Here is a 25,312-nt window from a genome sequence, read left to right on the forward strand (position 1 = left end):
TGATTATATTGGATGGTATTAAAAGTTTACTCAAAAATCTGGTATATTTCTCTGTATTTCTCTTGATTCCCCCAAAAAAAAAACTCTCCTCTATACCGTATTTTCAATGGCTTTTTATAGCCTAGAAATAAAACAAGGGAAAACAAGTCGTCTCCTGTTACTATGCTTCTTGTTGTTTTCTGTTGAAGATATAGCTGCGAAATCTCAGAATCGAGAGGCGTGGCAGAGTGGGACGCTGGTGAGAGGCGTGCGGCGCGAGGACTCATGCAACAACTTTGAGTCTCTGTTCGTTTGGGCCTTGTTTGGGTCTATTTTTGTGCCTATTTTTCTTGTATTGGATCATGGCATGAATTTGGTCCTACAGCTGCCCCTCTTTGCTCATTGTCGTGTAACGAGAATAGAGCAAAGATTTTAGAAGGGCCAAATTTGCCTGGGCCAGCTGAGTCTTGTCTTCCTTTCCGTAACCCACCGCGCCTTATTGTTTCAAAACGCTCCGTTGCTGCTTCACGGATATGTGATCTGCTGTAATTGATTTGCTTTACTCCTGCTCAGTAAAGATAAGATCTGTATGTTTAGCCTACTTTACTCCTGCTCAATGAAGATAAGGCTGGTGGCTGAAATCTACTCCATTGCCGATATATAGAGATAAGACTCGCCAAAATTTGATCTGCTTCACTCCTACTCAGTGAAGATAAGATCTAGTATATAGCCTGCTCCACTCCTACTCAGTGAAGATAAGGCTGGTGATTGGAATCTGCTCCATCGCCGGTACATGGAGATAAGATTCATCAAATCGATCTGCTTCACTTCTGCTCAGTGAAGATAAGATCTGGTATTTAGCTTGCTCCACTCCTGCTCATGAAGATAAGGCTGATGATTGGAATCTGCTCCATCGCCGTACGTGGAGATAAATTCATCAAAATTCGATCTGCTCACTCCTGCTCATGAAGATAAGATCTGGTTTATAGCCTCTTCACTCCTGCTCAGTGAAGATAAGGCTGATATTGGAATATGCTCCATCGCCGGTACGTGAGATAAGATTCACCAAAATTTGATCTGCTCCGCTCCTGCTCAGCGAAGATAAGATCTTCTATATTTAACCTGCTTCACTCCTGCTCAGTGAAGATAAGGCTGATGATATCTGTAATCTTGCTACATTGTCCACTGGGGAATCCATCTGTAGCAGAGTGACATGCTTATGCCATGATTAATGTGAACCAAATGTTCCTAACTACATGTATTATAGATGTTAAATGCAAAAAATGCAAAATGTCATGAGAATGATCCATTTTTAATTTTGGGTTGTCATCGCTCGTCGTTTACTAAGGTAACATCCCTGACATATGCCTTCTTGTTCAGCTCAGTAGAAGAGGACTTGGAGATGCAATTAATTCCTTATTTCTCACACATTTCTAGCCCTTTTAAGCTTGGTGAGTTCTAAATAATCATCCAGTTTCAGGTTCTCGTACTATTTAGAAATCTTTCAGGGTAATATGCAAAACCTTCTTTTGAGAGCATCATTAGTTCATTAATTATTATTTCAATAAAAATACTCGAAAAAGATTATAATGATAGGTAGAACTGAAATTTATTCGAGTCGGAATTTGCGAAAGATGTATCAACAAAGAAAGCAGTCATTGCTTGAGATACAAAAACAGATGAAAAGGAACAGAATAGGTCCCCCAGATTTCGCAGTTTGAGCTTCTCTGTACGAACTCCTTGAGGACCTTTTTAAACTTGGCATGCGCTCAGAGGATCTATAGCATTTTGTTGATGCCCCAAGATGTAGCTTATCCCCTCTTTGTCGATTCAAGTGTAGTGAGATTGTCACTTGCCCCAATTTGGATCGAAATTTGAATTGCCCTTTGCGGGTTTTCAACTCAAAACCCTTTTGGTCTCAAGGCGCCTTTTACGGGTTTTCACATTGGCCTCTCCTTTTTTTTTGGCGCCCTTTACGGGTTTTCACCTCGAGTGCTTCAAGCAAAATATCTTTTGACAGAATCCAAATTTATCGGGTTAGGCAAGCTCTTGCCATCCATCTCTGCTAGTATTAATGCCCCTCCAGAGAAATCTTTTTTTACCACATAGGGTCCTTCCCAATTTGGCATCCATTTCCCCCTGAAATCTTTTTGCATAGAGAGAATCTTTTTCAACACTAAGTCTCCCTCATGGAACACCCTAGGGCAAACTTTTTTGTTGTAGGCTCGCATCATTCTCCTCTGGTACATTTGGCCATGACGAATAGCCTTTAGCCTCTTCTCTTCAATCAAGTTTAGTTGATCATAACGAGATTGGATCCATTCTGCTTTGTCTAACTTCAACTCTGATAAAACTCAGAGAGAAGGGATTTCGACCTCAATAGGTAAAACTGCCTCCATCCCATAAACTAATGAGAAAGGTGTTGCCCCGGTAGAAGTTCTGACAGATGTCCGATAAGCATAAAGGGCAAATGGGAGCTTTTCATGCCAATCTTTGTAAGTCTCCGCCATCTTCCCCACAATCTTCTTGATATTCTTATTAGCTGCCTCAACCGCCCCATTCATTTTCGGGCGGTATGGTGATGAGTTGTGATGTTTAATGTTGAACCAACTGCAGACTTCTGCTATTGCGCTGTTGTTCAGATTCAACGCATTGTCGGATACGATTCTTTCTGGCATACAATAACGACATATGATCTCCTTCTTCAGGAACTTGCTGACCGCCGACTTTGTGACATTGGCGTACGAAGCAGCCTCTACCCATTTGGTAAAGTAGTCAATAACCACAAAAATAAATCGATATCCGTTGGAAGCTTTTGGCGAAATTGGCCCAATGACGTCCATGCCCCACATTGAGAATGGCCATGGAGAAGTCATAACATGGAGGGGTGAAGGAGGCACATGGATCTTGTCTCCATAAATTTGACACTTATGGCATTTTTTAGCGTAATTGATGCAATCTCCTTCCATTGTAGACCAGTAATATTCGAATCTCATGATTTGTCGAGCCATTGTGAAACCATTGGCATGTGTCCCACAGACACCATCATGGACTTCCTCTAGAATTTTCTTTGCCTCAACAGCGTCAACACATCTTAACAACACCTGATCCTTTCTCTTCTTATATAGGACCTCACCGTCTAGGACATAGTCACTGGCTAACCTCCTCAATGTTCTTTTATCATTTTCGGTTGCTTTATCTGGGTACGCACGGCTCTTCACATATTGTAAGATATCATGATACCAAGGATGATCATCTCTCTCTTCCTCTTCATCAACATTACAGCAGTGAGCTGGGGCCTCACAAATACTCATCTGAATTGGCTTCATATCCTCCTGTTCATTTACTTTGACCATGGAAGCCAGTGTAGCCAAGGCGTCAGCCATCTGATACTCGCTTCGCGGGAGGTAATGAAAGGTAATATCATCAAACTTTTCAATTAACTCCAAGATTAACTTTCGGTAACTGATCAATTTGGGATATCTCGTTTCCCACTCGCCTTTAAGCTAATAAATTACCAGTGCAGAGTCTCCGTACACTTCTAATACTTTGATTTCGCGGTCTATAGCTGCCCGAATTCCCATGATACATGCCTCGTATTCTGTCATGTTATTTGTGCAGTCAAAATCCAGCTTGCAAGTGAACGGATAATGATCTCCATTTGGGGATATTAGTACTGCCCCAACTCCATTTCCAACGGCATTTGATGCTCCGTCAAAATTTAATTTCCAGGAATGATTTTCAGGCATGTCCCCTTCAGCGATTGCTACATACATTAGATCTTCATTGGGGAAATTGAAATTCAAAGGTTCATAATCCTCCAAAGCTCTACTGGCTAGAAAATCTGCTATTGCACTCCCCTTCACAGCTTTTTGGTTTACATAGACTATGTCAAATTCGGAGAGCAGAATCTGCCACCGGGCTATCCTTCCATTTAAAGCGGTTGACTCCATCATGTATTTGAGAGGGTCTAGCTTTGAGATTAGCCAAGTTGTATGGTACAACATGTATTGCCTCAACCTTCGTGTTGTCCACACCAAAGCACAACATAGCTTCTCAATTGGCGGATACCTCATTTCACACTCAGTAAATTTTTTACTGAGGTAATATATCCCTCTTTCTTTTCTCCCAGTCTCATCGTGTTGGCCGAGCACACACCCCATCGAATTATCAAATACTGTTAAGTATAGTATCAATGGTCTACCAGGGCTTGGTGGTGTTAGCACTGGGGGGCTAGACAAATATTGTTTAACCTTTTCAAAGGTTTTTTGGCATTCATCATCCCATACCCCAGGATTGTGCTTTTTATGAAGACGGAATATGGGGTCGCACTTCTCTGTCAGTTGTGAAATAAACCGTGCGATGTAGTTTAGTCTCCCTAGAAAACCTCGGACTTCTTTCTGAGTTCGTGGCGGAGGCAGCACCTGTATAGCCTTGACTTTATCAGGGTCGACTTCTATTCCCTTCTCACTGACTACGAAGCCAAGTAACTTTCCAGACCTAGCTCCGAAGGTGCATTTTGACGGATTGAGCTTTAATTGGAATTTTCTCAACCTCAGGAACAATTTCATCAACACTCGCACATGCTCCTCTTCAGTTCGGGATTTTGCAATCATGTCGTCAATGTAGACCTCAATTTCCTTGTGCATCATGTCATGAAACAAGGTTACCATGGCTCTTTGGTATGTGGCTCCTGCATTTTTCAGCCCGAAGGGCATCACCTTGTAGCAAAACGTTCCCCATAAAGTTATGAATGTGGTTTTTTCCATGTCCTCAGGATGCATCTTGATCTGATTGTACCCGGAGAACCCATCCATGAAGGAGAACAGTGAATAACCTGCCGTATTATCCACAAAAGTGTCTATGTGAGGCAATGGAAAGTTATCCTTTAGGCTGGCCTTGTTTAAATCTCTGTAATCTACACACATCCGTACTTTCCCATCTTTCTTAGGGACAGGGACGACGTTGGCTACCCATTCTGAATAATTGACCACCTGTAGGAATCCGGCATTAAATTGATCCTTGACTTCTTCCTTTATTTTCATTGCTACATCGGGTCTCATCCTTCGGAGCTTCTGCTGAACTGGCTTGTACTCCTTTTTTGTAGGGACACGGTGCACTGCGATATCGGTACTTAAACCAGGCATATCCTGGTATGACCATGCAAAGACGTCCTTGAATTCTTGCAACAGCTCAATGAGGTTCTGTCTTGTTTTCTCGTTAACGTAAGTGCCAATTTTAACTTCCTTCCCCTCTTCCAGGGCCACAATCTCAGTAGTCTCTTTGTGTGGCAGGATCTGTTCATCTTCTCGCTCCACCATCCTTAACAAATCGGGAGATAAACCACTATCTTCGTCCTCTTCAAAATCTTGAAGTCCCTCGAAGCGCATGTCTTGCTCAAAAGGAGATTCCGGGCTCGTATCAGCATTACTCATGACGTTGACATTCGGGGGCCTATTATGAGTATAAGAGAATACCAAAAGAAAACGAAATGAATAATTCCGCTGTATGGTATGATTATGTATGAAATGAAAAGGAAGAAAGAATAATTGCTCGAACCGATATATGGAAATGCATTTTTATTGAAAATAATAATATTTAAACATGAGCCTATTTCACAAAATATTCTTATTGTCCCTAAGCTAGAAGACAACAAGTGGGTTTTGAATATTACTCTGTGTTATCTCTAAAGATTATAGGAATTTCTTCTACAGTCCAGTTATTCAAAACACTCCCAGGCTCATACGGGCAAATGCCTGATAAATTTCTTTCCATTGCTTCCTCTTCAAATATGGCATTGATGCTCCAAATTCCTCTAGCATCTTCAGTTATTCCTTCTTTCACCTTATGCTGTATGGAATGAATAAACCCTCCAGATACAAATGTTTGGGAAATGTGGGGGAAGTTCATCGGTTCCCACCTGACTTCTGTACCTCTCAATCTCGCTCTCCGCTGTTCTTGTTTCCTTTCAAACTCCTTCTTCACTTGGCTTGCACCTGGCCTGAATCCCAAACCGAAGCGATCCCACTTGCCAACCAAGACTGGCACTCTAACTTTTCCACGAAGGTGCTTCCCGAGTCCTCTACCAGGTAACGCGCCTTTCCCAACTGTCAACTGCAGGCTCATTTTCGTAGCCCTTGATATCTTAGGTATCGGAATCCTGTTTCCTTCAACTATAAACGTTGCGTTTACAAACTCTAATGATCGAAATGAACATTCAACTGCTTCGTTGTCATTCTCTATGTAGGGTGTATCACTGGTAACTGACGCAATAATGTCCTCCTCGGTATTTATTGTTATTAGCCGACCCTCAGTAACCATCTTTAGCTTCTGGTGCAGCGAGGATGGCACTGCCCCAGCTGAATGAATCCAAGGTCTTCCTAATAGACAGTTATAGGAAGGCTTAATATCCATCACGAGGAAATCCACCTCGTACGTGTTTGGGCCAATCTGAAGAGGTACTTCTATCCTTCCCATTACTTTCCTTTCTGTGCCATCAAATGCTCTTACTATGTTCTGACACGTCTTCATATGGGAACTGTCTATAGGTAAACGGTTTAATGTAGCCCATGGCAACACGTTCAATGCGGACCCATTATCAACTAGTACTCCGGGTAGCGTATACCCCTTGCAACGTGTAGTGACATGTAGAGCCTTAATAGACCCCCTACCCCCTGGTGGTATCTCATCATCGCTGAAGGAGATGAAATTGTCAGCGCTTATGTTGCTGACGAGACGATCCAATTTGTTAACTGAAATGTCATCCGCAACATAGGTTTCGTTCAACACTTTCATCAATGCGTTGCGGTGGACCTCCGAATTTAACAGCAGAGCCAATACCGATATGCGATCCGGTTGTTGGTGTAGTTGTTCCACAACATTATACTCGCTGTGTTTTAGGAACTTCAAGAACTCCTTGGCTTCCTTTTCCACTACTGGCTCATTGACTAGTGGTTCTGATCTCTCTGCTTCTTGCCTAAACATGACGAGTTTCCCTTTTGCTGGTTCGGCTTCTATGTTTGGCGTGTTAATCAAACCCTCCTTCTTTGAAATTGCTATACTACAGTTATAATTCCAAGGCACCCTATGGCTATCTTTATAAGGGGAAGCTGTTGGCTTCTGGATTATAACTCTTGGTGTAATTCTTGCTTCTACTTCACTAACTCTAGGCTTCGAAATAATTATCACTGGACGGCTGGCTCTGCCACCTTCTTCACTCGACTCTCCTCCTAGCGAGCATACATCCCCCTCTTCAACAGACTTAAAGAACTCCAATTCCTTATTATCCATTAGACCCTGTACTAAGGCTCTAAACTCAATACAATTCAGGATCTCGTGATCTTTCTCATGATGGAACTTACAGTAGTTCCGTGTATCTTGGATTTTATCTCCCAACCCTTGCGGGACTAAACCTCTCTTCTACATTTCATTCCAAACTAGCTTCAATGGGGTTCTTACCTCCGCGATATTCAGCTTGACTTTTCTCCCCACATTCTCAATTATCGCGTTTACCCCTTTATCAGTATGACTGGGCAACGGATTTCCTGTACCAGGTGTATCATCAAATTTTAGAACACCTGCTTTGATAAGCCTTTCCACGCACCTTTTGAATGAGGTACAGTTTTCTATCGAGTGCCCCGTAATCCCTGCGTGGTATTCGCACTGAGCATTTGCATCGTACCACTTAGGGTATGGGAGCTGCAACGGCTCTAAGTGGAAAGGAGCCACTACATGTGCATCAAACAGACTTTTCTACAACTCCCTATATGTCACTGGTATGGGAGTAAATTGAAACTTCTCTATATTCTGTCTCATGTTAGGCTCCCGCCTTAGTGAGGCCTGCTGGCCTGTGACTATCGCCCTTGACTGATTAACAGTGGCCAGTTTTGCGTAGCTTGAGCTCACATTACCTACTTCATTCTCTCTTTTCTTTGGGGCTGACCTTCTCGTGTTCTCCCCGACTTCTATCTTACCTGATCTTATGGCATTTTCTATCATTTCGCTAGACATTACTATGTCTGCAAAGCTCTTGGTTGCGTTACCTAACATATGAGTAATGAAAGGCGCCTTCAATGTATTGATGAAGAGCATGGTTGTTTCTTTTTCGAGCAACGGTGGTTGGACTTGTGTAGCGACCTCTCTCCATCTCTGAGCATACTGCCGGAAGCTTTCGCTTGGCTTCTTCTCCATATTCTGGAGTGTGATCCGGTCCGGTGCTATATCTGTTATATGGCCGTACTGGTTCATGAAGGCCTGAGCTAGGTCCTTCCATGACTTAACTTGGGTACGACTCAACTGATTGTACCATTTGGCTGCAGCCCCAGCCAAACTGTCCTGAAAACAGTGAATCAACAACTAGTCATTATTGACATGACCCGTCATTCTCCAACAAAACATCGTGATGTGAGCCTCAGGGCAACTAGTTCCGTTGTATCTTTCAAATTCTGGTATTTTGAACTTGGGAGGTAATACCAAATCTGGGACTAGACTCAACTCTCTGGCATCCATTCCGCAGTAATTATCAACACTTTCCAATGCCTTGAACTTCTCCACCAACCATTTATATTGGTCTTCCATTTGTTTGGACAGTTCTGTTTTTTCTTTTTCCACCTCTACTGCGTCGTCGAAGTCAGGGACCTGGGGGTTTGCTAGATTATCCTTAGGGTTGGTGCTCGATCCCGCTGGGAAGTTTACTGGTGCCGAGGTACCAGTTTGATAAAGAGGTTGGACATTAACAGACACCCTTGGTGGTTGTGTTTGCATGTTTGCTGGCGCAAAACTTGTAGGACAAGCGGAATCCTCATTGTCATTTCTCGTGTCAACCATAGGGCATTTTCCTTTGTCAGACCCTCATTTAAACAGCTGTGTCAGCTGGCTTATCATGCTATTTTGTGATTCTAGCATGTTTCTCTGGGACTCCAGCATTTGGTCTCTCATTTCCTGCTGGATCTTAGCCAGCTGCTCTTACATCTGAGCCTGCAGTTGCTCTTGCATCTCCTTTTGTATTTGCTCAAACCTCTGATCTATATCCTTTGTCTTCCTTCGTGTATAGTACCGGTGTTCCAGGGTAACTAGATAAATGGCCACTAATTAATAAGGTTCTTTTGTGTATATGATGTTATGCGATGCAATGTAATACAAATGCATGACATGAATGCAAAAAGGAGACGTCGATTCAAATTCAATTTCATTTAGAAAACTTCACTGAAAAACAAAATCTTTTACATAAAATGAATTACATATACGGTCTTGCCCTAACACCAAAGCTTTTACTTTCCTAAGAAGGCAGGCTAACTCTCGCCCCCGATCTGATTCTAACTCATATTTAACTCCTAGCACATCTGCTTGGACCGCCAAAGTCTGTAAGTGATCAGCCACCTCTCGTATCTGAGCTATAGCTTCACCCATTAAGTAATCCCTATCTCAGACCTGATCCTGAGATCGGTGAAGTTGCTCCCCTAGTTGCTCATTATTTGCTTCCAATAATACAATTTGATTCTCACAGTTCTGATGTGTAGCTTCAAGTTCTTCTACTTTCCCTTTCAAATTCTCGATCTTGCTTAGACTAGCTCTTAATTCAATTACTGAGTTACGACACCGATGTTGCTGTAGTGCCGTTTCTAACTCCTCCACCTGAGCTCTTAACATCTGTTTTTCATTCTAGCTATCATCTAAACTCTTTTTACAAGTGACTTCTCGAGCCTGAGCATCGTGGAACTTTTTTTCCCACCAATTAGCCCTAGCCTTTTCCTCTTGGATTTCTTGTCTCCACTGTTCAGACGTTTTACCCAAGCCAGCATTTCTCATTGACTTATGCAGCTGCTTGTAATCAGTCTTCAGACTGTCTAGGTCCTCCTCAACTTCTCTCTTTCTCTTTCTCAAATTCTCAGCCTCGGATTTTTGAACATCAACATCCAACTTTAAGTATACTTTTTCCTCCTCCAACTACTCTATTTTCCTTTTTAACTCTGAGGTTTTCTTTTCGAAGTCTTGCTTTATGATTTCCAATTCAGAGGGAACCACTCGCAGATATTCCTCTATCGGTCGAGCTTCTTCTAAATTCGGCCTCGGGATATTATCGTTAACCCTTCTACTCTACCATTCGTTATATTCAGGAGTTACCATTGGATTCACAGCAACTCTCTTTATCCGGCAAGTTTGGTTCCAGGCATTATAAATCTCACGGCTCTTTTTCTTGGAGTCTTTCTCCCCATACGAGAACCCACTCTGAGCTAGCCCTTGTGTCATCGGTATAAATTATCTTGATCTATATTGCCTCAATACCAGTAGAGGGGCATATCCAATGGCTCCCCAAATCCTCAACAAAGGGACACAATCATAACTCCCACATCAGTAGAGAATCTCATCAGAAACCATCCAAGGGGCCTTCCATTCGATATCCATTTCTTGGAGATTTTGAAGTATCGCCATCCATTTTTCCTCTGTTATGTCATCTTTTCTCGATATGACCACTATCTCTTTCAAAGGTGAGTAATCTCCGAAAAAAGGTCGGTAAGAGGCCTTTTCTACCCTCCAAAAGTGGCTATGAAACCATACTAACAAGAGTTGTGCACACCCAATAAATCTGCCTTCACTTGACCTCCGACATACACTCAAAGATTTGAAAGTCTCAGCCAGGATTGCAGGAACTAGAGTGACTCCTTTACCTAGTCGGTCAAATAGATCGGAGACTGCTTCATCTACATGCCTTAAAGCCTTAGGGAAAATAACCAAACCATAAATGCTCAAGGCGAAGACATCAACTCTTTTCTTCATGTCAGGGTGTGTCAGGATCAGATCTCTCAAATTTTCCCAAGGGATGCACTTTCCACTGCCTTTCTGCTAGACCCGAGCCTCAACCCACTGTTCACTCATCCCAGTGATGTTTATCAATCTCTTTTCAAAGGTTGGGGTATTGACAGCTCTAGAATAAATCTTATCAACTTGAAACCTCGGACAGCGAAGCAAGGCTGTGTATTCCTCGATAGTAGGTGCTAGATCCACCTTTCCGAAAGTAAAACAACTGTAGGCGGAATTCCAAAATTGAGCCATGGCGCGGAACAAATACCTATCTACCTTAACATCGAGGAGATAAGGAACATCACCATAATTACAGTATAGTAGCTGCTTCATCTTATCATCCCAGTGACTCCATAATTCTTTCAACTCCTGAAGATCGTTCTGAACCACACTAATACGAGTAAAGTTTCATAACTCTGACGTGTACTCCTTTGTCAAACTGTCACCTTTCTCTAACTGTGCATTCTCCGACCATCTTTGGACAAACGCGTTGTCTTTCACTTTATCAATGAATTCATTCTTCATGGCAAAACTTTCTATTAGTAACCGAACCGTATATCGACACCTCCTTTTAGGATGAAAATGTTATGCAATCACTATTAAAGAAAGAAGGAAGAACCCAAGTCAGAATTCATGCATAAGAATAAAAATCAAAGTAATCAAGAAATTATCAACCGCCTATTCAGGAAACCACTAGGGTTAGGTGTAATTCTACCTAAGGCGGGTTCCTATAGCTCACTATATGTGATTTAGTTCTAGAGTAAAGGCGCCTGAACTAGCAGATTCCTCGACCCTCGCCCATTATAGGTTCAGATGGATCAAGTTAGGTTCAGGGGAATACATTTCCTTATGCCCGTGCGGAGGTGAAAACCTCACGAAAACATAAGTACGGATGTATTCCGGAAGCGATCCCTTAGCCCATGCGGAGGTGAAAACCTCACGAAAGCATAGTTTCTCACTCCCACTTAAAAGGTGCGACCACAACAGTCATGCAAAATGATGCAAGAATATATCGAAAGACTCGACAAATAAAGTAAAACCCACATGATAAAAACTGACAAAAACACAGAAAATACAATGAGAGGATCATAGATTTAAAAACCAAATTTCCAATTTTTGACAATAAGATAGAAAACAATCAATTTACAGCTCGACTCTCTGATGTCCCCAGTGGAGTCGCCAAGCTGTCGAAACCATTTTTTGAAAACGGGAAATTGACTTTGAAAATGAAAAGTTGGGAGTCGCCACCAATCGTTTTTAATAGGGTGTGATTGGTTCACCTCAAAACACGGTCATTTTTAATAAATAAATAAATTTTTCAAAACGACGATTTTGGTCTGCGAAAATAAAAAATTGGTTTGGGAGTCAGTTACGTACGAGGAAGGATTAGCACCCTCGACACGCTCAAAATTGGTACTTGATTGATTATTTAGTGTCTCAATGTCGAAAATTAAAGATTTGGACAGAGTTCAAAATGCGATCCTCCTTTTATTGGCTTTTAAAACATTTAGGTAAGTCAAATGTGTATTAAAGACCATCTCACCTTGAGGTAAAACATTACATCCAGTACGTTAGGACACAATAATTTTGACCCTCAGATGTGATCTTGCCTTTAAAACGTGCGTTTTTAGCTTTAAGAGGGTATTCGAACATTCAAAGCAGACCAAGAAAGCGAAACCCAGTACGTTAGGGCACGATCCTTTGAATTCTTTAAATATCGAACATTGCCTATGTTTTGAAAAATTTTGAGAGTGAACCGATAAAGGGATATTTTGATATTCAAAACAAACAAAAAAGGCGAAAAGAAAAAAATAATAATAATAATTTAGTATATAAAAAAATCAATGAAAAAAAACTATGGTATATAAAAATAATAAAATAATAAAGTAGGTTTATTAAAAATTATAAAAAAAACTTTAACGAAGAATATATACATATAAAAATTATAAATAGTGATAGTAAAATAAAAGTAGTAAATGGTAGGAAAAAAATAAATAAAATATGATGAATAAAATATAATAAGTATAATAAACTATATTTAAAATTATTATAAAATATATATATAAAAAGAAATAACACAGGAAAAAAATGATTATTAGCAAAAGAAAAAAATGATACGCCAAATAATGTAATACATATAATGACAAGTTATACATAAAATAATTAGTTTTACTTAAAAAAATATATACAAAGCATATAACAAATATAAAAATAAATAAATAATATAATAATGTGAAACATAACTCAAATTGACTAAATTAAATGGAAGAAAAAAATAACGAAAATGATATAATAAGTATAATAAATAATAGTGTAAAAAAATAATACAATAAATAATAGGAAAATAACCTAAAATAGTTAAATAAAATAGCAATAGATTAATAATAATAGTACCAAAAGAATTTAATTTTGTGATAAAAGTGTTTAAAATAAGCAAAATAGGGCTTAATTGAGATCAAAACGGAAGTTTTAGGATAAAGCACAAATAAAAGGGGAAAGGAGGACCTCATTGAAGGGCGCGTGGAACAAGGGGCTTTAAAAATGTAATTTACCCAAATTTCTGAACCTAGCATTTAATATGGACCAAATTAAAAGTTGCACAAAATTTCTGGGTGAAATTCAAAAACAAAAGTGAAGCAGATTTGGACAGCAAGAAAATGTACAGGGACCTGATGCACAAATTGACCCCTTAAGGGCAAAACACGTGGGCCCCGCCACTTTAAAAGCTATTGAATGGTTCTGCAGGACCCATTTTATTTCTTATTCCCATTGTTTTTCAAACAAAAAGAAGCAGAATGCTTCTTTCTTCCCTGCTCCCTTTCCATCTTTCTTTGCTAGGAATTCAACCTAGCTTGCGCCACCCTGGAGGATCATCGGTGCCACGCACCTCCACCCCACCGCCGGTTCACGGATCAAGACCAGGTAAGCCCTCCTTTCTCTTTTAAAATTTTGTTTGATTATTTTCAAAAATAAGGAAAAAAAAGAAAGGAAAAAAAATGTAGATGCACAACAAAGGCTAAAAACCTTGGAAAAAAAACTATAATCACCTTTGATTCTATTGGATGGTATTAAAAGTTTACTCAGAAATCTGGTATATTTCTCTGTATTTCTCTTGATTCCCCCCCAAAAAAAAACTCTCCTCTATACCGTATTTTCAATGGTTTTTTATAGCCTAGAAATAAAACAAGGGAAAAACAAGTCTCCTCCTGTTACTATGCTTTTTGTTGTTTTCTGTTGAAGATATAGCTGCGAAAATCTCGGAATCGAGAGGCGTGGCGGAGTGGGACGCTGGTGAGAGGCGTGCGGCGCAAGGACTCATGCAACAACTTTGAGTCTCTGTTCGTTTGGGCCTTGTTTGGGTCTATTTTTGTGCCTATTTTTCTTATATTGGATCATGGCATGAATTTGGTCCTACACACACCACACAAGGAAAAAACGTTATGTTTAGAACGATTACCATTGGAGCATCGGATTCTTGGGTTGTTCTAATTTTAGGATGTCTTAGAAAGTATGGCGTGGAGGCTTAGATACAAACGATCCACTTGTACTTAAAACCTCTATTGCCAAAATGTTTAACTGGGTATAACTTTCATGTAACTGTCATTATACCCATTATCTATATAATTGACCTCCATATTCCCATGTTCAAGTAATCCCTCTTAATCCTAATACCCACTATTTTAGCTTCTTTTCATAACCATTTCCCTTTTCACTACCAATTCAAGGACTATACATATAAAGGTTTGAATGTTTCATTTGTGACTTTTTGAGCTATTAACAAATTTAGCACTCTAAAATTATTTTTCTGATTTTCTTTTGCAATCACAACAACTATTGTAACTAATTTTTTTCAATTCTTTATTGCATCCATTACCACAGCACTTGTTTTCTAGAGTCTACTTCCTCTTGTTATGTTACCATATCTTGTTTTGCTAGATTATAACATTTCCTCACATTTCCAAAAGAATCATCTACAATATCTAAAAAATATATTTTAAAAACAAATTATTAAAAGTAATAGTTAGAAGTTGCTTTCTTTAAATATATTATATAAAAATTTTAAATATAAAATATAAAAATAGTTTTATTATATTATTTATTTCTTTTTTTACTTAAAAAATTATAATATTATACATATAGATAAACACTAGATAACCTCTAATCTCTTGTTAAGTTTAAGAAATTAATTTACAAAAATTAGTATAAATATACTATAATAAATAAATAAATAAATAAATGGAAAAAAAACCCTAACCTTAATATAATTACCGTATAATTCACAGTTAGAACTCAAACTTAAGTACCAGACAATACCTCATTTGCTTATTCTAAATTATCTTTAATAAATATATATATTAATTTGGTCCCTCCCATTCTTTTTCTTGTTATTCCGGTTCTCTCCATGCGCTTAATATAATTCTCCTCCTTATGTATAGTCGTATATGTATATTTTATATATGCTCTAAAGCCATATCTCTCTAGTAAATTATACTGTAGTTTTTTCACTCGTTTTCTTTCTTTCTTTCTTTCTTTCTTTCCAAACATCTTTTAAATATATTAAATCGGAAAAAAGAAAAAAAAATTGCAGTGTATGAAACAAGTCTGAAACAATAGTAGGTAGTTGTGAAAGAAACACAGATGAGATTTTATCCTCTTTAAGCAACGGTATTTTTCATTATCCCCAATTTGCCCTTCCTTGACAATCATATCTCACTTCTCAACCTTCCTTAGAAGTCTCTCCACTAGATCTTCTACAGTCTACTCATAAGAACAATATCTTAAAAGATGACCAGCTGGGGCGATCTTTACACCGTTTTAACGGCTGTGATTCCACTATACGTGGCTATGATCTTAGCGTATGGTTCCGTCCGTTGGTGGAAGATATTCTCTCCCGACTAGTGCTTGGGAATCAATCGGTTCGTCGCCATATTTGCAGTTCCTCTCCTGTCTTTCCATTTCATTTCGACCAATGACCTTTACGCCATAAACTTTATGTTCATCGCCCCCGACACCCTGCAGAAACTTATCATGTTGTTTGCCCTTGGGTTGTGGGCTAATTTTACTAAGAATGGGAGCCTGGAATGGATGATTACCATCTTCTCTTTATCCACTCTTCCAAACACCTTCGTCATGGGCATTCCGTTGTTAATCGCTATGTACGACGAGTACTCCGGAATGCTAATGGTTCAAGTCGTGGTTCTGCTGCAGTGTATTATTTGGTACACTTTTCTACTTTTTCTATTTGAGTACCGTGGGGCCAAAATGCTCATCATGGAACAGTTCCCCGAAACAGCGGCTTCCATAGTTTCATTTAAAGTTGATTCCGACGTGGTTTCGCTTGACGGTCGTGTTTTTCTCCAAACTGACGCTGAAATCGGGGAAGACGAGAAGCTTCATGTTGTAGTGAGGAAATCCAATGCATCGAGAAGGTCGTTGGGCCTGGTTCGCTTCCGGTATTGACACCCAGGCCATCCAATCTCACCGGTGCTGAGATATACATCTTGAGCTCGTCTCGAAATCCCACTCCCAAGGGCTCGAATTTTAACAACTCCGACTTTTATTCCATGATGGGCATTCAAGGATTTCCCGCGAGGCAATCTACTTTCGGTCCAACTGTTTTGTACTCAGTTCAGTCATCAAGGGAACCAACTCCAATACCTTTCAATTTTGAAGAAAATAGTACGGCCATGTCTTCACGATTTGGATTTTATCTAGCACAGTCGGCTCCTTCTTCGTACCCTGCTCAAAATTCTGAATTTTCCTCCCTCGCAAAGAACGCTAGTAAAAACAACTAGGCCCAGCACCCGCAGGAGAACAATAACGTGAATCATGATGCAAAAGAACTACACATGTTTGTGTGGAGTTCCAGTACTTTGCTGGCATCAGAAGGTGATGGCCTTCACGTGTTTGGTGGGGCAGATTTTGGAGCATCCAAGCAATCTGGACGGTGAGATCAGGGCGCTAAAGAGATCAGGATGTTGGTCGCTGATCACTCTCAAAACGGGGAAACCGAAGGTATATACAATAACTTCATTCATTCATTCATCTAAATTTGCTTTGAATTTTTAAAAATTTTGTGAACTATTGGTGTGAAAATAATGGCAGCCAGTGGTGAGTTGGATGGAGAAAACTTTGGATTTGCTAGAAGAGACGGCGAAGACGAGAGAGAAAATGGAGGACCCAATGAACTCAATAAGTTGAAGTCCAATTCAAAAGCGGAGCTCCACCCAAAGGCCGTCGTTGGAGCACTTATCGGTGGTGGCAAACAAATGCCTCTGGCGAGTGTAATGACCCGACTAATCTTGATCATGGTTTGGCGGAAGCTTATCTGAAACCCCAACACATATTCCAGTATCATTGGGCTGGTTTTGGTCCCTAATTGCTTTCAGGTAAAATGATCATTTTGGTAGTAAATTTTTAATGATACAACCTTCAAACTTTGTTCACCTTATTTGGGTATTTTGAGACGTCATAAATTTACTGGTTTGGGGGGGTTTGAATCACAGGTGGCATGTGAGTATGCCCAAAATATTAGAGAAATCTATCTCCATTTTGTCAGATGCTGGACTAGGAATGGCCATGTTTAGCTTAGGTAAGCATTTTCTTCTTCATTCAAATTTATGGTTTACTAGGAAAAATCCTCGTGTGTTTTTTCTAATAGGGTAAAAAGGTCTGTTTATGGCCCTGCAACCCAAGTTGATCACTTGCGGGAACTCTGTAGCTACCTTTGCCATGGCGGTTAAGTTCTTGATCGGCCCCGCTGTCATGGCTGCTTCTTCTATTGTAGTAGGGTTGCGCGGCACGCTCCTCTGCATCGCCATCGTTCAGGTTATTTACCAATAATAATAATAATAATAATAATATCCTTTCCTCCATAACTATTTCCCTTGTTCGAATGTCACAATTGATTCAGTTAATTTTCTTGCAATTAATAGGCTGTTCTCCCACAAGGAATACCCTTTGTATTCACCAAGGAGTACAATGTTCACCCTGCAATTCTTAGCACCGCGTAAGTATATTAACGTACTTGGAAATCGGAATATGTATAATCGGAACTGATATCTTGAAATGCAAATTTGTAGGGTTATCTTTGGGATGTTGATAGCATTATCGATAACACTGGTGTACTACATTCTTCTAGGACTGTGAGGCTTTTCTTTTGTTTTTGAGTCATAGGAGCGGTGTTATACGTTTGGGAGCAAGCATTCATCAAAATCGGTTTACATCCTTAATTAAAAGCTCGAGGATTTGCTGGGAAAGAAGCTTCCATTACAAAATAATTTGCCAAAGGGCTCCGAACTATTTGGAGGTAATGCTTAGGTAAAGGTAATTGACTTAGGGGAGACATTGAAGAGCAAAACCAGGGTTGTTTCCACTCGATATTATGCTTTGTTGTAAAGTTTAATGTCCTTGTATTTGCAAATCGACAAAGGGATATGATTAATGAAATCAAGTAGAAGAGGAAATAAAGGGGATTTTCTATTTTTTTTAATTATAGATTAGTAAAAATGAGTTTTTGTTTTGTTGTTAGTGTTGGTTTTGATCGTCCGTAGAAGCAGCAATTATTTGCGGTTGTCGTGTTGCTTTGGTTTGTGTACTTTTAAACTGTTTTAGGATATTGTTTTATGATTATGAAAGAGATCCAAAAGGAGTTTATTGTTGATTAGTCAATCTTTCACCCTTAATTAGAGATTTGGTTTTAGACAATGACGTTTCACTAATGAACTTTCACGTAAACGGAAAAGAACAAAACCCAAATTCCCATGTCCAGTGAAGCACTTTTTAACCCACTTGCTGGCTTTTCATTAAATATACTAATAAAATTACCACACAATTTGTTTTATTTTATTTATTTTTGGTACAAAAGAGGTATAAAACCAAAACTGAATTAGTTAAGGTAAATTTCTTCCGACTAAATCATCGTGTAGTAACTGAAGTACTTGAGTCAGTGGTTGCATATATATATTTCTCCCCAAAGGTCTTGAAAAAGTCATGTTAGTCAAACCATCAACTAACTTGTTGCCCTCTCTAAACACATGTCTAACATGAACCATCTAGGGACATTGGAGTGAGTCTTTAATGGCTTGACCCATAGCAGAAGTGTTGTTCATCCTCATTTGCTTGGATCACCTTGATAGCTTCAGTGCTATCCATCTCAAGTACCATTTTTTCTAAGCCTAGATCCCATGTTAGTTGGAGCCCATCAAGTGCACCCTAGAGCTCCACTGAAAACACCAAGCAAATGCCAATATTTCTGAGAAACTAGCAACCCAAACCCCCTGGTGATCCCGTATTACTCCTCCTGTTGCAGCAATCCCGGATAAGTAGCCAACTACCCTATTAATATTCACTTTTAGCCACCCAACATCTGGTGAAGTCCATTTTGTCTTCATTCGAGAAACAACATTAATTTGTCTCAATGGATGCTCCCTTCCCTAATTTGCTTGTAGAAAGTTCCCTCTCATCTGTCAACTTTTCTCCAAAATGCTCCAAGTTTCAATGAATTATGTGTTGAAAACATAGTTATTCCTTCTAACCCAAAGCTGCCAATAGATGATGCCAAATAGTCCTGGCCACACACTAGACTTACTGGCAAAATAATCTGGGGCAACGAGATTCTTCTCAAACCAATTTTCTACTTTTTTTTAATATAAATAACCTAATAATATTAAAAAATTATGAAAATAACCCTAATACCATATTATTTAAGAAAATGACCTTGTTTCTACGGTGCCAATGGGTGTCATTTACCAAGACAACACCACCCAAAAATATGACAGAATCATTGCCTCTTAATTGAAAAAATCATTGGATATAAAAAAAAAATATTTTCTTTTGGCGCCGTCACTTCCCAAGGTGGCACCCATATAAGTTTTCTAAATGCACCGTATTTTCATAGGTATTTTCGAAGGTAAATGAAAAAAAAATTATTAATTTTTGTTGCTGCCTCCTTTAATGGAGGCACCAAATTGGATTAAAAAAAATATTGCACCAAATTGGATTAAAAAAAATATTGCACCGTATTTTCATAGGTATTTTCGAAGGTAAATGGAAAAAAAAAATTATTAATTTTTGTTGCTGCCTCCTTTAATGGAGGCACCAAATTGGATTAAAAAAAATATTTGTTAGTGCCTCCTCCTTCAACGGAGGCACCAATACCAGTAAAAAAATCACTTTGGTTCCTACTCCAAATGTGGCGGCACCATTATTTCTTTTGACATTTTTTGCTGCTGCCACTTTACATCAAGTTACCAAAAACAATAAAAAAATTCCCTTGGTCTCTACTCCAGATGTAGCGGCACCAGTAATTTTTTTTGAATTTTTCAGTCTCACCATTTCATATAGAGTCACCACAATGAGTAAATCAGATTATATGGATCAATACATTTATTTTTCTCATCATCTAAATATTTTTTCCTTCCACCGATTGTATTTTTATATACATAACTAACAGATTAAATATTGCTTAACATAATAACATTTTAAATATTGCTTAAAACATAAAATTCAATTAAAAAAATTATTGGTGTCGTCACATCTAGAGTAGACCTACTCATGGGTCGGGCTACGTGGCTCGGCCCGAAGGCTGGCCCGAAATGTGGGAGGGTTAGGCAAAAAATATAGGCCCGAAAAATGGGTTTGGACAAAAAAATAAGGCCCTTTTAAAAAATGGGTCTAGCCTCAGATAAGGTTTTTTTTGCTCGGGCCCGACCCAAATTCACTAAATGACAAAAAAAAATCTGCTATTTTTTTTGTTTTTGAATGTTGTCTTTTTGTTGTTTTCTCCCTATTTTGCTACCATATTACTATTATATTGCTACTATTTTGTTGTTATTATTTGGATATTGTATAAAACTTATTTTATTATTAATTTTGTTATTATTTTAAAGGCATTTGTTAATTTTGTTATTATTTTAGAGGTATTTGCTTGTTAAGTTGCATCTCTTAGTGTTATTTAAGTTACATATTTTTTAAAATTTATTTTCAATTTGTTGGAAAATATTTATTTTAATTTTTATAGTATTTTAGATGTATTATATATATTTAAAATTATATAAAATAATATAAAAAAATTAATACAAGCGGGTTGAGTTGGACCCGAATTTTAGTATTTTTATTTGGGTCAGGCTTGGGCAAAATTTTAGACCCATTTTTTGGGTCCGGCCCGACCCGAGCCCAATGAGTGGGCCTAAATTTTTAGTTGAGCCTGGCCCAGCCCATGAGCACCTCTAATCTAGAGTAGGGACCATGAAATTTTATTTTTTATTTCTACCTTTTTGGTGACTCCATTTGAAGTGGTGGCACCAAAAAATTCCAAAAAAATAATGGTGCCGTCTCATCTGGAGTAGGCACTAAAGAGATTTTTTTTTACTAGTATTGGTGCCTCCATTAAAGGAAGCGGCACCAAAAATTAATAAAATATATTTTTTCCATTTACCTCCAGAAATAGTCGTGAAAATATAGTGTATTTAGAAAACTTATATGAGTGCCGACTTGGGAAGTGGTGGCACAAAAAAAATGTTTTTTTTTACATCCAATGATTTTTGTAATTAGGAGGTAATATTTTGTCACATTTTGTGGTGGTGTCACTTTGAGAAGTGGCGGCAGCCATTGACAATGTAGAAACAAGATCAATTTTCTAAATAATCAGATACTAGGGACATTTTCATAATTTTTTAATTTTATTGGGTTATTTATCTAAAAAAGCCCTAATTTTCCAACCTAAGGTTGAAGAATTCCTATCTTTTACCTGGCTTGATCACTAAAGACCGTGTTGCCACAGCTGGAGTACAAAACCACAACACATGCTCAATGGTTTCCGACTTATCTCCACATGCCTCGCAGCTTGCATCAACCGTAAGGTGACACTTCACACGGTTTACATTTGTTAGAACTCTATCAAGATAGGCTAGCCAAACGAACACACGTACCTTTTAAGGGGTCGAAATGTGCCAAATCTGATGCCATATTTTTTCATTTTTAGTCACATCAAACCTACAAGAAGTAGCATACACAGATCGTATGGAAACCCACCCTTATTAACATGAGCCCATCCCACAAAGTCTCCACATCTTGCTCCGATGGAGGTTTATAAGCTAAAATACTCAATATAACTGGATTTGGCAAAACTGTCCTAAAAAATGACCAATTCCAATCCCCATTTGTCATCACCATCACCTTCACATGTACATGCTCCTCAAGTATGCATTCAGGTGTAGTACAACTGTAAAATAAAAAAGAAAAAGACAAAAAAAAGACCTAGCCTTTGACCCAGTTATCTCTCCAAAATTCAACATATATGTCATTCCCAAAATTCCATATAACACCATCCTTTACCATATTCCATACTCTGCAGACATCCTTCCACAATCAAGAAACATTTCCCACATATAAAGTAGAAGGTAATCTACCCTTCCATTTATACTTAGCTCTGAGAATTTGAACCCAAAGTTGATCAAGTTTCTCTATAAGATTAAGGGCTAGTTTGGCAATACTTTTGAAAAGTGTTGTGGAAAAGTGTTGTGGAAAAGTGCTTTTGAAAAATTTAGTTTAAAACTTGAGTGTTTAGCATTATTGTCAAAAAGTATTTTTGAGAAATAAAATGTCTATTTTAGACATGTTATTATCAAGTAACAAATATGCATTTAAATAATATTTAAATTAGTTAATATTATTATATTTAAGAATATAAAAAAATATTATAACTTGTTGTTAATATTTTAATATATGAAATATAAATTTTAAATATTTTTAAGCAATAAATATTAATTATTTATAAAATTTAATTAGAATATATAAACTATATTTTAAATATTTAAATATAACCATTAAATATTTGTAATTAGTATTTTAAAAATATTTTTTATTTTTAATTAATGATATTAACACATTTGTAATTAAGCACCAAGAAAAATAAAGGGAAAGTACTATGTTATTGGAGGAGTGAAAAAGTAATTAAGTACTAAAAGTGCTTTTAGGAGAAGAAAAGCTAAAAATTTTAGTTTCTCATCTTCAAAAGGGCCACTTTTGAAAAGCTAAAAATTTCAATCAAAAGTAGCTTGTTTAGCACAATTTTTCTTTCAAAAATACTTTTGGAGCCAGAAGTTCTTTTTTAAAGCACTACAGAATAGGCCCTAAACTCAATTTTCATAAGGAAAGCATTAATAGTATTATCAAACTTCGTAAAACCAAGGCCTCCATTCTTCATACCTTTGCAAAGATTGTCCCATTGGACTAGATGTATCTCTTGTTTCTCCTCTGTGGTCCTCCATACAAAATTATGTATAATCTTCTCCATCTCATAGCACATTCCTTTCAGAACCATTGTTGATTGCATTGCATATATAAAAATGACGGTTAGAACTAGCTTAGCTAGTGTGATTCTACCAACAAGAGATAGCAATTTAGACATCCATCTTGCCAATTTTTCCTCATATTCTCGACTATATATTGAAAGGTATCCTTTGTGACTCTTTGATGCAAGAGTGGAACTTCAAGGTATTTCCCCAAATTATCCACATGAGAAAAGCCAAGTCTATAATTGATATTTACCTTCAATTCATGGATGACATTCTTCGAGAAAAAGATTTGAGTTTTTTGTGCATTAACTCGATGTGCGGAGACTACACAAAATCTCCCAAGCACCCTTTTCATTGTTTCTATCTAGTCAATAGATGCCTCACTAAACATCACCAAGTCATCTACAAAAAATAGGTGAGAAATACTAGGACCATCCCTAGAGAGTTTTATAGGCTTCCACCCCCTGTTAAGAACTTCCACATTGATAATCTGAGCTAACCGCTCCATACAAAAAACAAAGGTATAAGGTGAAATTGGGCCACCTTGTCTTATACCTCTGGATGGAGTAAATACTTCAGTGAGATTCCTATTCCATATACCTGCATTATCGAATAACTAATATAGTGTATAATGAAGTATTGGAGATTACCTGAAATACCAATATATATTTCTGCAATAAAACTCTAATCCAGTCTTTCATATGCTTTTTCTAGATCGATCTTCACCGCCATCCACCCTTTCTTTCCAGATTTACTACGCATTGAGTGAATGATCTATTAAGCAACAACAATATTGTCTATTATACTTTGTTTAGTTACAAAGCTTGACTGGTTCTGAAGCACCCATTTTTGCATCAATGGCTTCAATCTATTAACAATTGTCTTTGTCACAAACTTGTACAAAACCGTACAAAGGCTAATAGGTCGGAATTGGAATAAGCTCTAAGGATTTTCTACCTTAGGAATCAACACGAGCAAATTATGATTGAGTCAGTATTCAAGATTGCCCCAACTCCAGATATTCTTCACAAAGTTACAAACACTCTAACTAACCACATACCACTTTTTTATAAAAGATTGCGTGTATCCCATCAACTCTAGGAGCTTTCAATTGGTCCATGTTAAATACAACCTTCTTAATTTCTTTTGACGTGATACTAGATTGCAAATAGTTGAACTCAACCTCAGTCATCTTGTAAAATAAACCTTGCTCCATCGATGTCGTGTCCTGTGGCCTTTCCTTAGAGAAAAGGACTTTGTAAAATTCGGTAGCCATTTGTTGAAGCACCTTCAGCTCATAACACCAATTGTCATTGTTAAGCTTTAGAATGGTAATTAAATTAGTCATTTTTAGAATAGTGATAGTATAAAAAAATTTGTATTACGGTCTCCTTCACAAGCCCATTTACATCGGGATTTTTGTTGCCAAAGACTCACTTCTTGGGAAAGGATATCCTCCAGCTCGATTTTAAGTTCCTTCTCTAGGCTACCAAGGAAATTAGATGGATGTCTATCAAGCCTCTCCTCAATCCTCTTTAACCTGGCCAGAAGCATCCTCTTCTTATTCCCAATGTGGCCAAAAGAGTTCGTGTTCCACTCATTGACTTTAGAACAAAAATTTTCAACATTAGTCACCACGGCATCTCCTTAAGACCAGGATCCACTCAGAATTGAGTTGAACTATGCATGATAAAGCCATGCCGCAAGAAATTGAAAAGGCCTAATCAACTTGAGAACTACCTGAGGCCTAGTGGATATACAAATCAGCCTGTAATCTGACCTTATACGTTGCAAATGGGCCACCAAGGATTTAGGAAAGGATACCAACCAATCTTTATTACAAATCAACCAGTCCAAACATTGAAAAAGTGACCCCCAACGCTAGGTGAAAGATGGCCCTTTATACCCTATATCAATAAAAACGTGGTCAAACATGAAATCCCGAAATAAGAGATCAACATCCAAATGTGACCCTACACCATATTTCCTTTCATCGCTAAACATAATAGCATTGATATCACCCCCTCATAATCCACGATTCATCTTGTTGGGGGTTAAGGATGCTAATTGATTCTACATGCGTTTACATTTTGATGCACAAAGACTAGCATACGCAAACGTAAATAGAAAACTTTGTTTCATACCTTGCTTGAAATATCGAAAATGAATAAATTGAGCATTAACTTCCACAACATTTTAACCATCATTATATCCTTCCATAGGATCCAAATGCC

At 38.1% G+C, this 25,312-nt stretch overlaps 2 protein-coding genes and 1 pseudogene across 2 annotated transcripts; 1 reads left to right on the forward strand and 2 right to left on the reverse strand.

Moving 5' to 3' along the window:
• Positions 1-721: 721 nt before the first annotated feature.
• On the reverse strand, positions 722-5,414 carry LOC107887626 (uncharacterized). Its single transcript, XM_041095245.1, has 8 exons — positions 5,064-5,414; positions 4,701-4,769; positions 4,404-4,619; positions 3,657-4,280; positions 3,498-3,611; positions 3,021-3,410; positions 1,102-1,177; positions 722-852 (listed from the first exon to the last, which is right to left on the reverse strand). Exons 1-8 carry the CDS (start codon positions 5,412-5,414, stop codon positions 722-724), a joined length of 1,971 nt encoding a protein of 656 aa, XP_040951179.1.
• A 235-nt stretch (positions 5,415-5,649) lies between these two features.
• Positions 5,650-7,269, reverse strand: LOC107887627 (uncharacterized). Its single transcript, XM_016811872.1, has one exon. It carries the CDS (start codon positions 7,267-7,269, stop codon positions 5,650-5,652), a length of 1,620 nt encoding a protein of 539 aa, XP_016667361.1.
• A 6,067-nt stretch (positions 7,270-13,336) lies between these two features.
• LOC107886355 (auxin efflux carrier component 3-like) lies at positions 13,337-18,271 on the forward strand (annotated as a pseudogene).
• Positions 18,272-25,312: the final 7,041 nt, after the last annotated feature.

This window comes from Gossypium hirsutum, chromosome A03 (genome assembly GCF_007990345.1).
Source record: "Gossypium hirsutum isolate 1008001.06 chromosome A03, Gossypium_hirsutum_v2.1, whole genome shotgun sequence".
In the NCBI taxonomy this organism is placed as follows: Eukaryota; Viridiplantae; Streptophyta; class Magnoliopsida; order Malvales; family Malvaceae; genus Gossypium; species Gossypium hirsutum.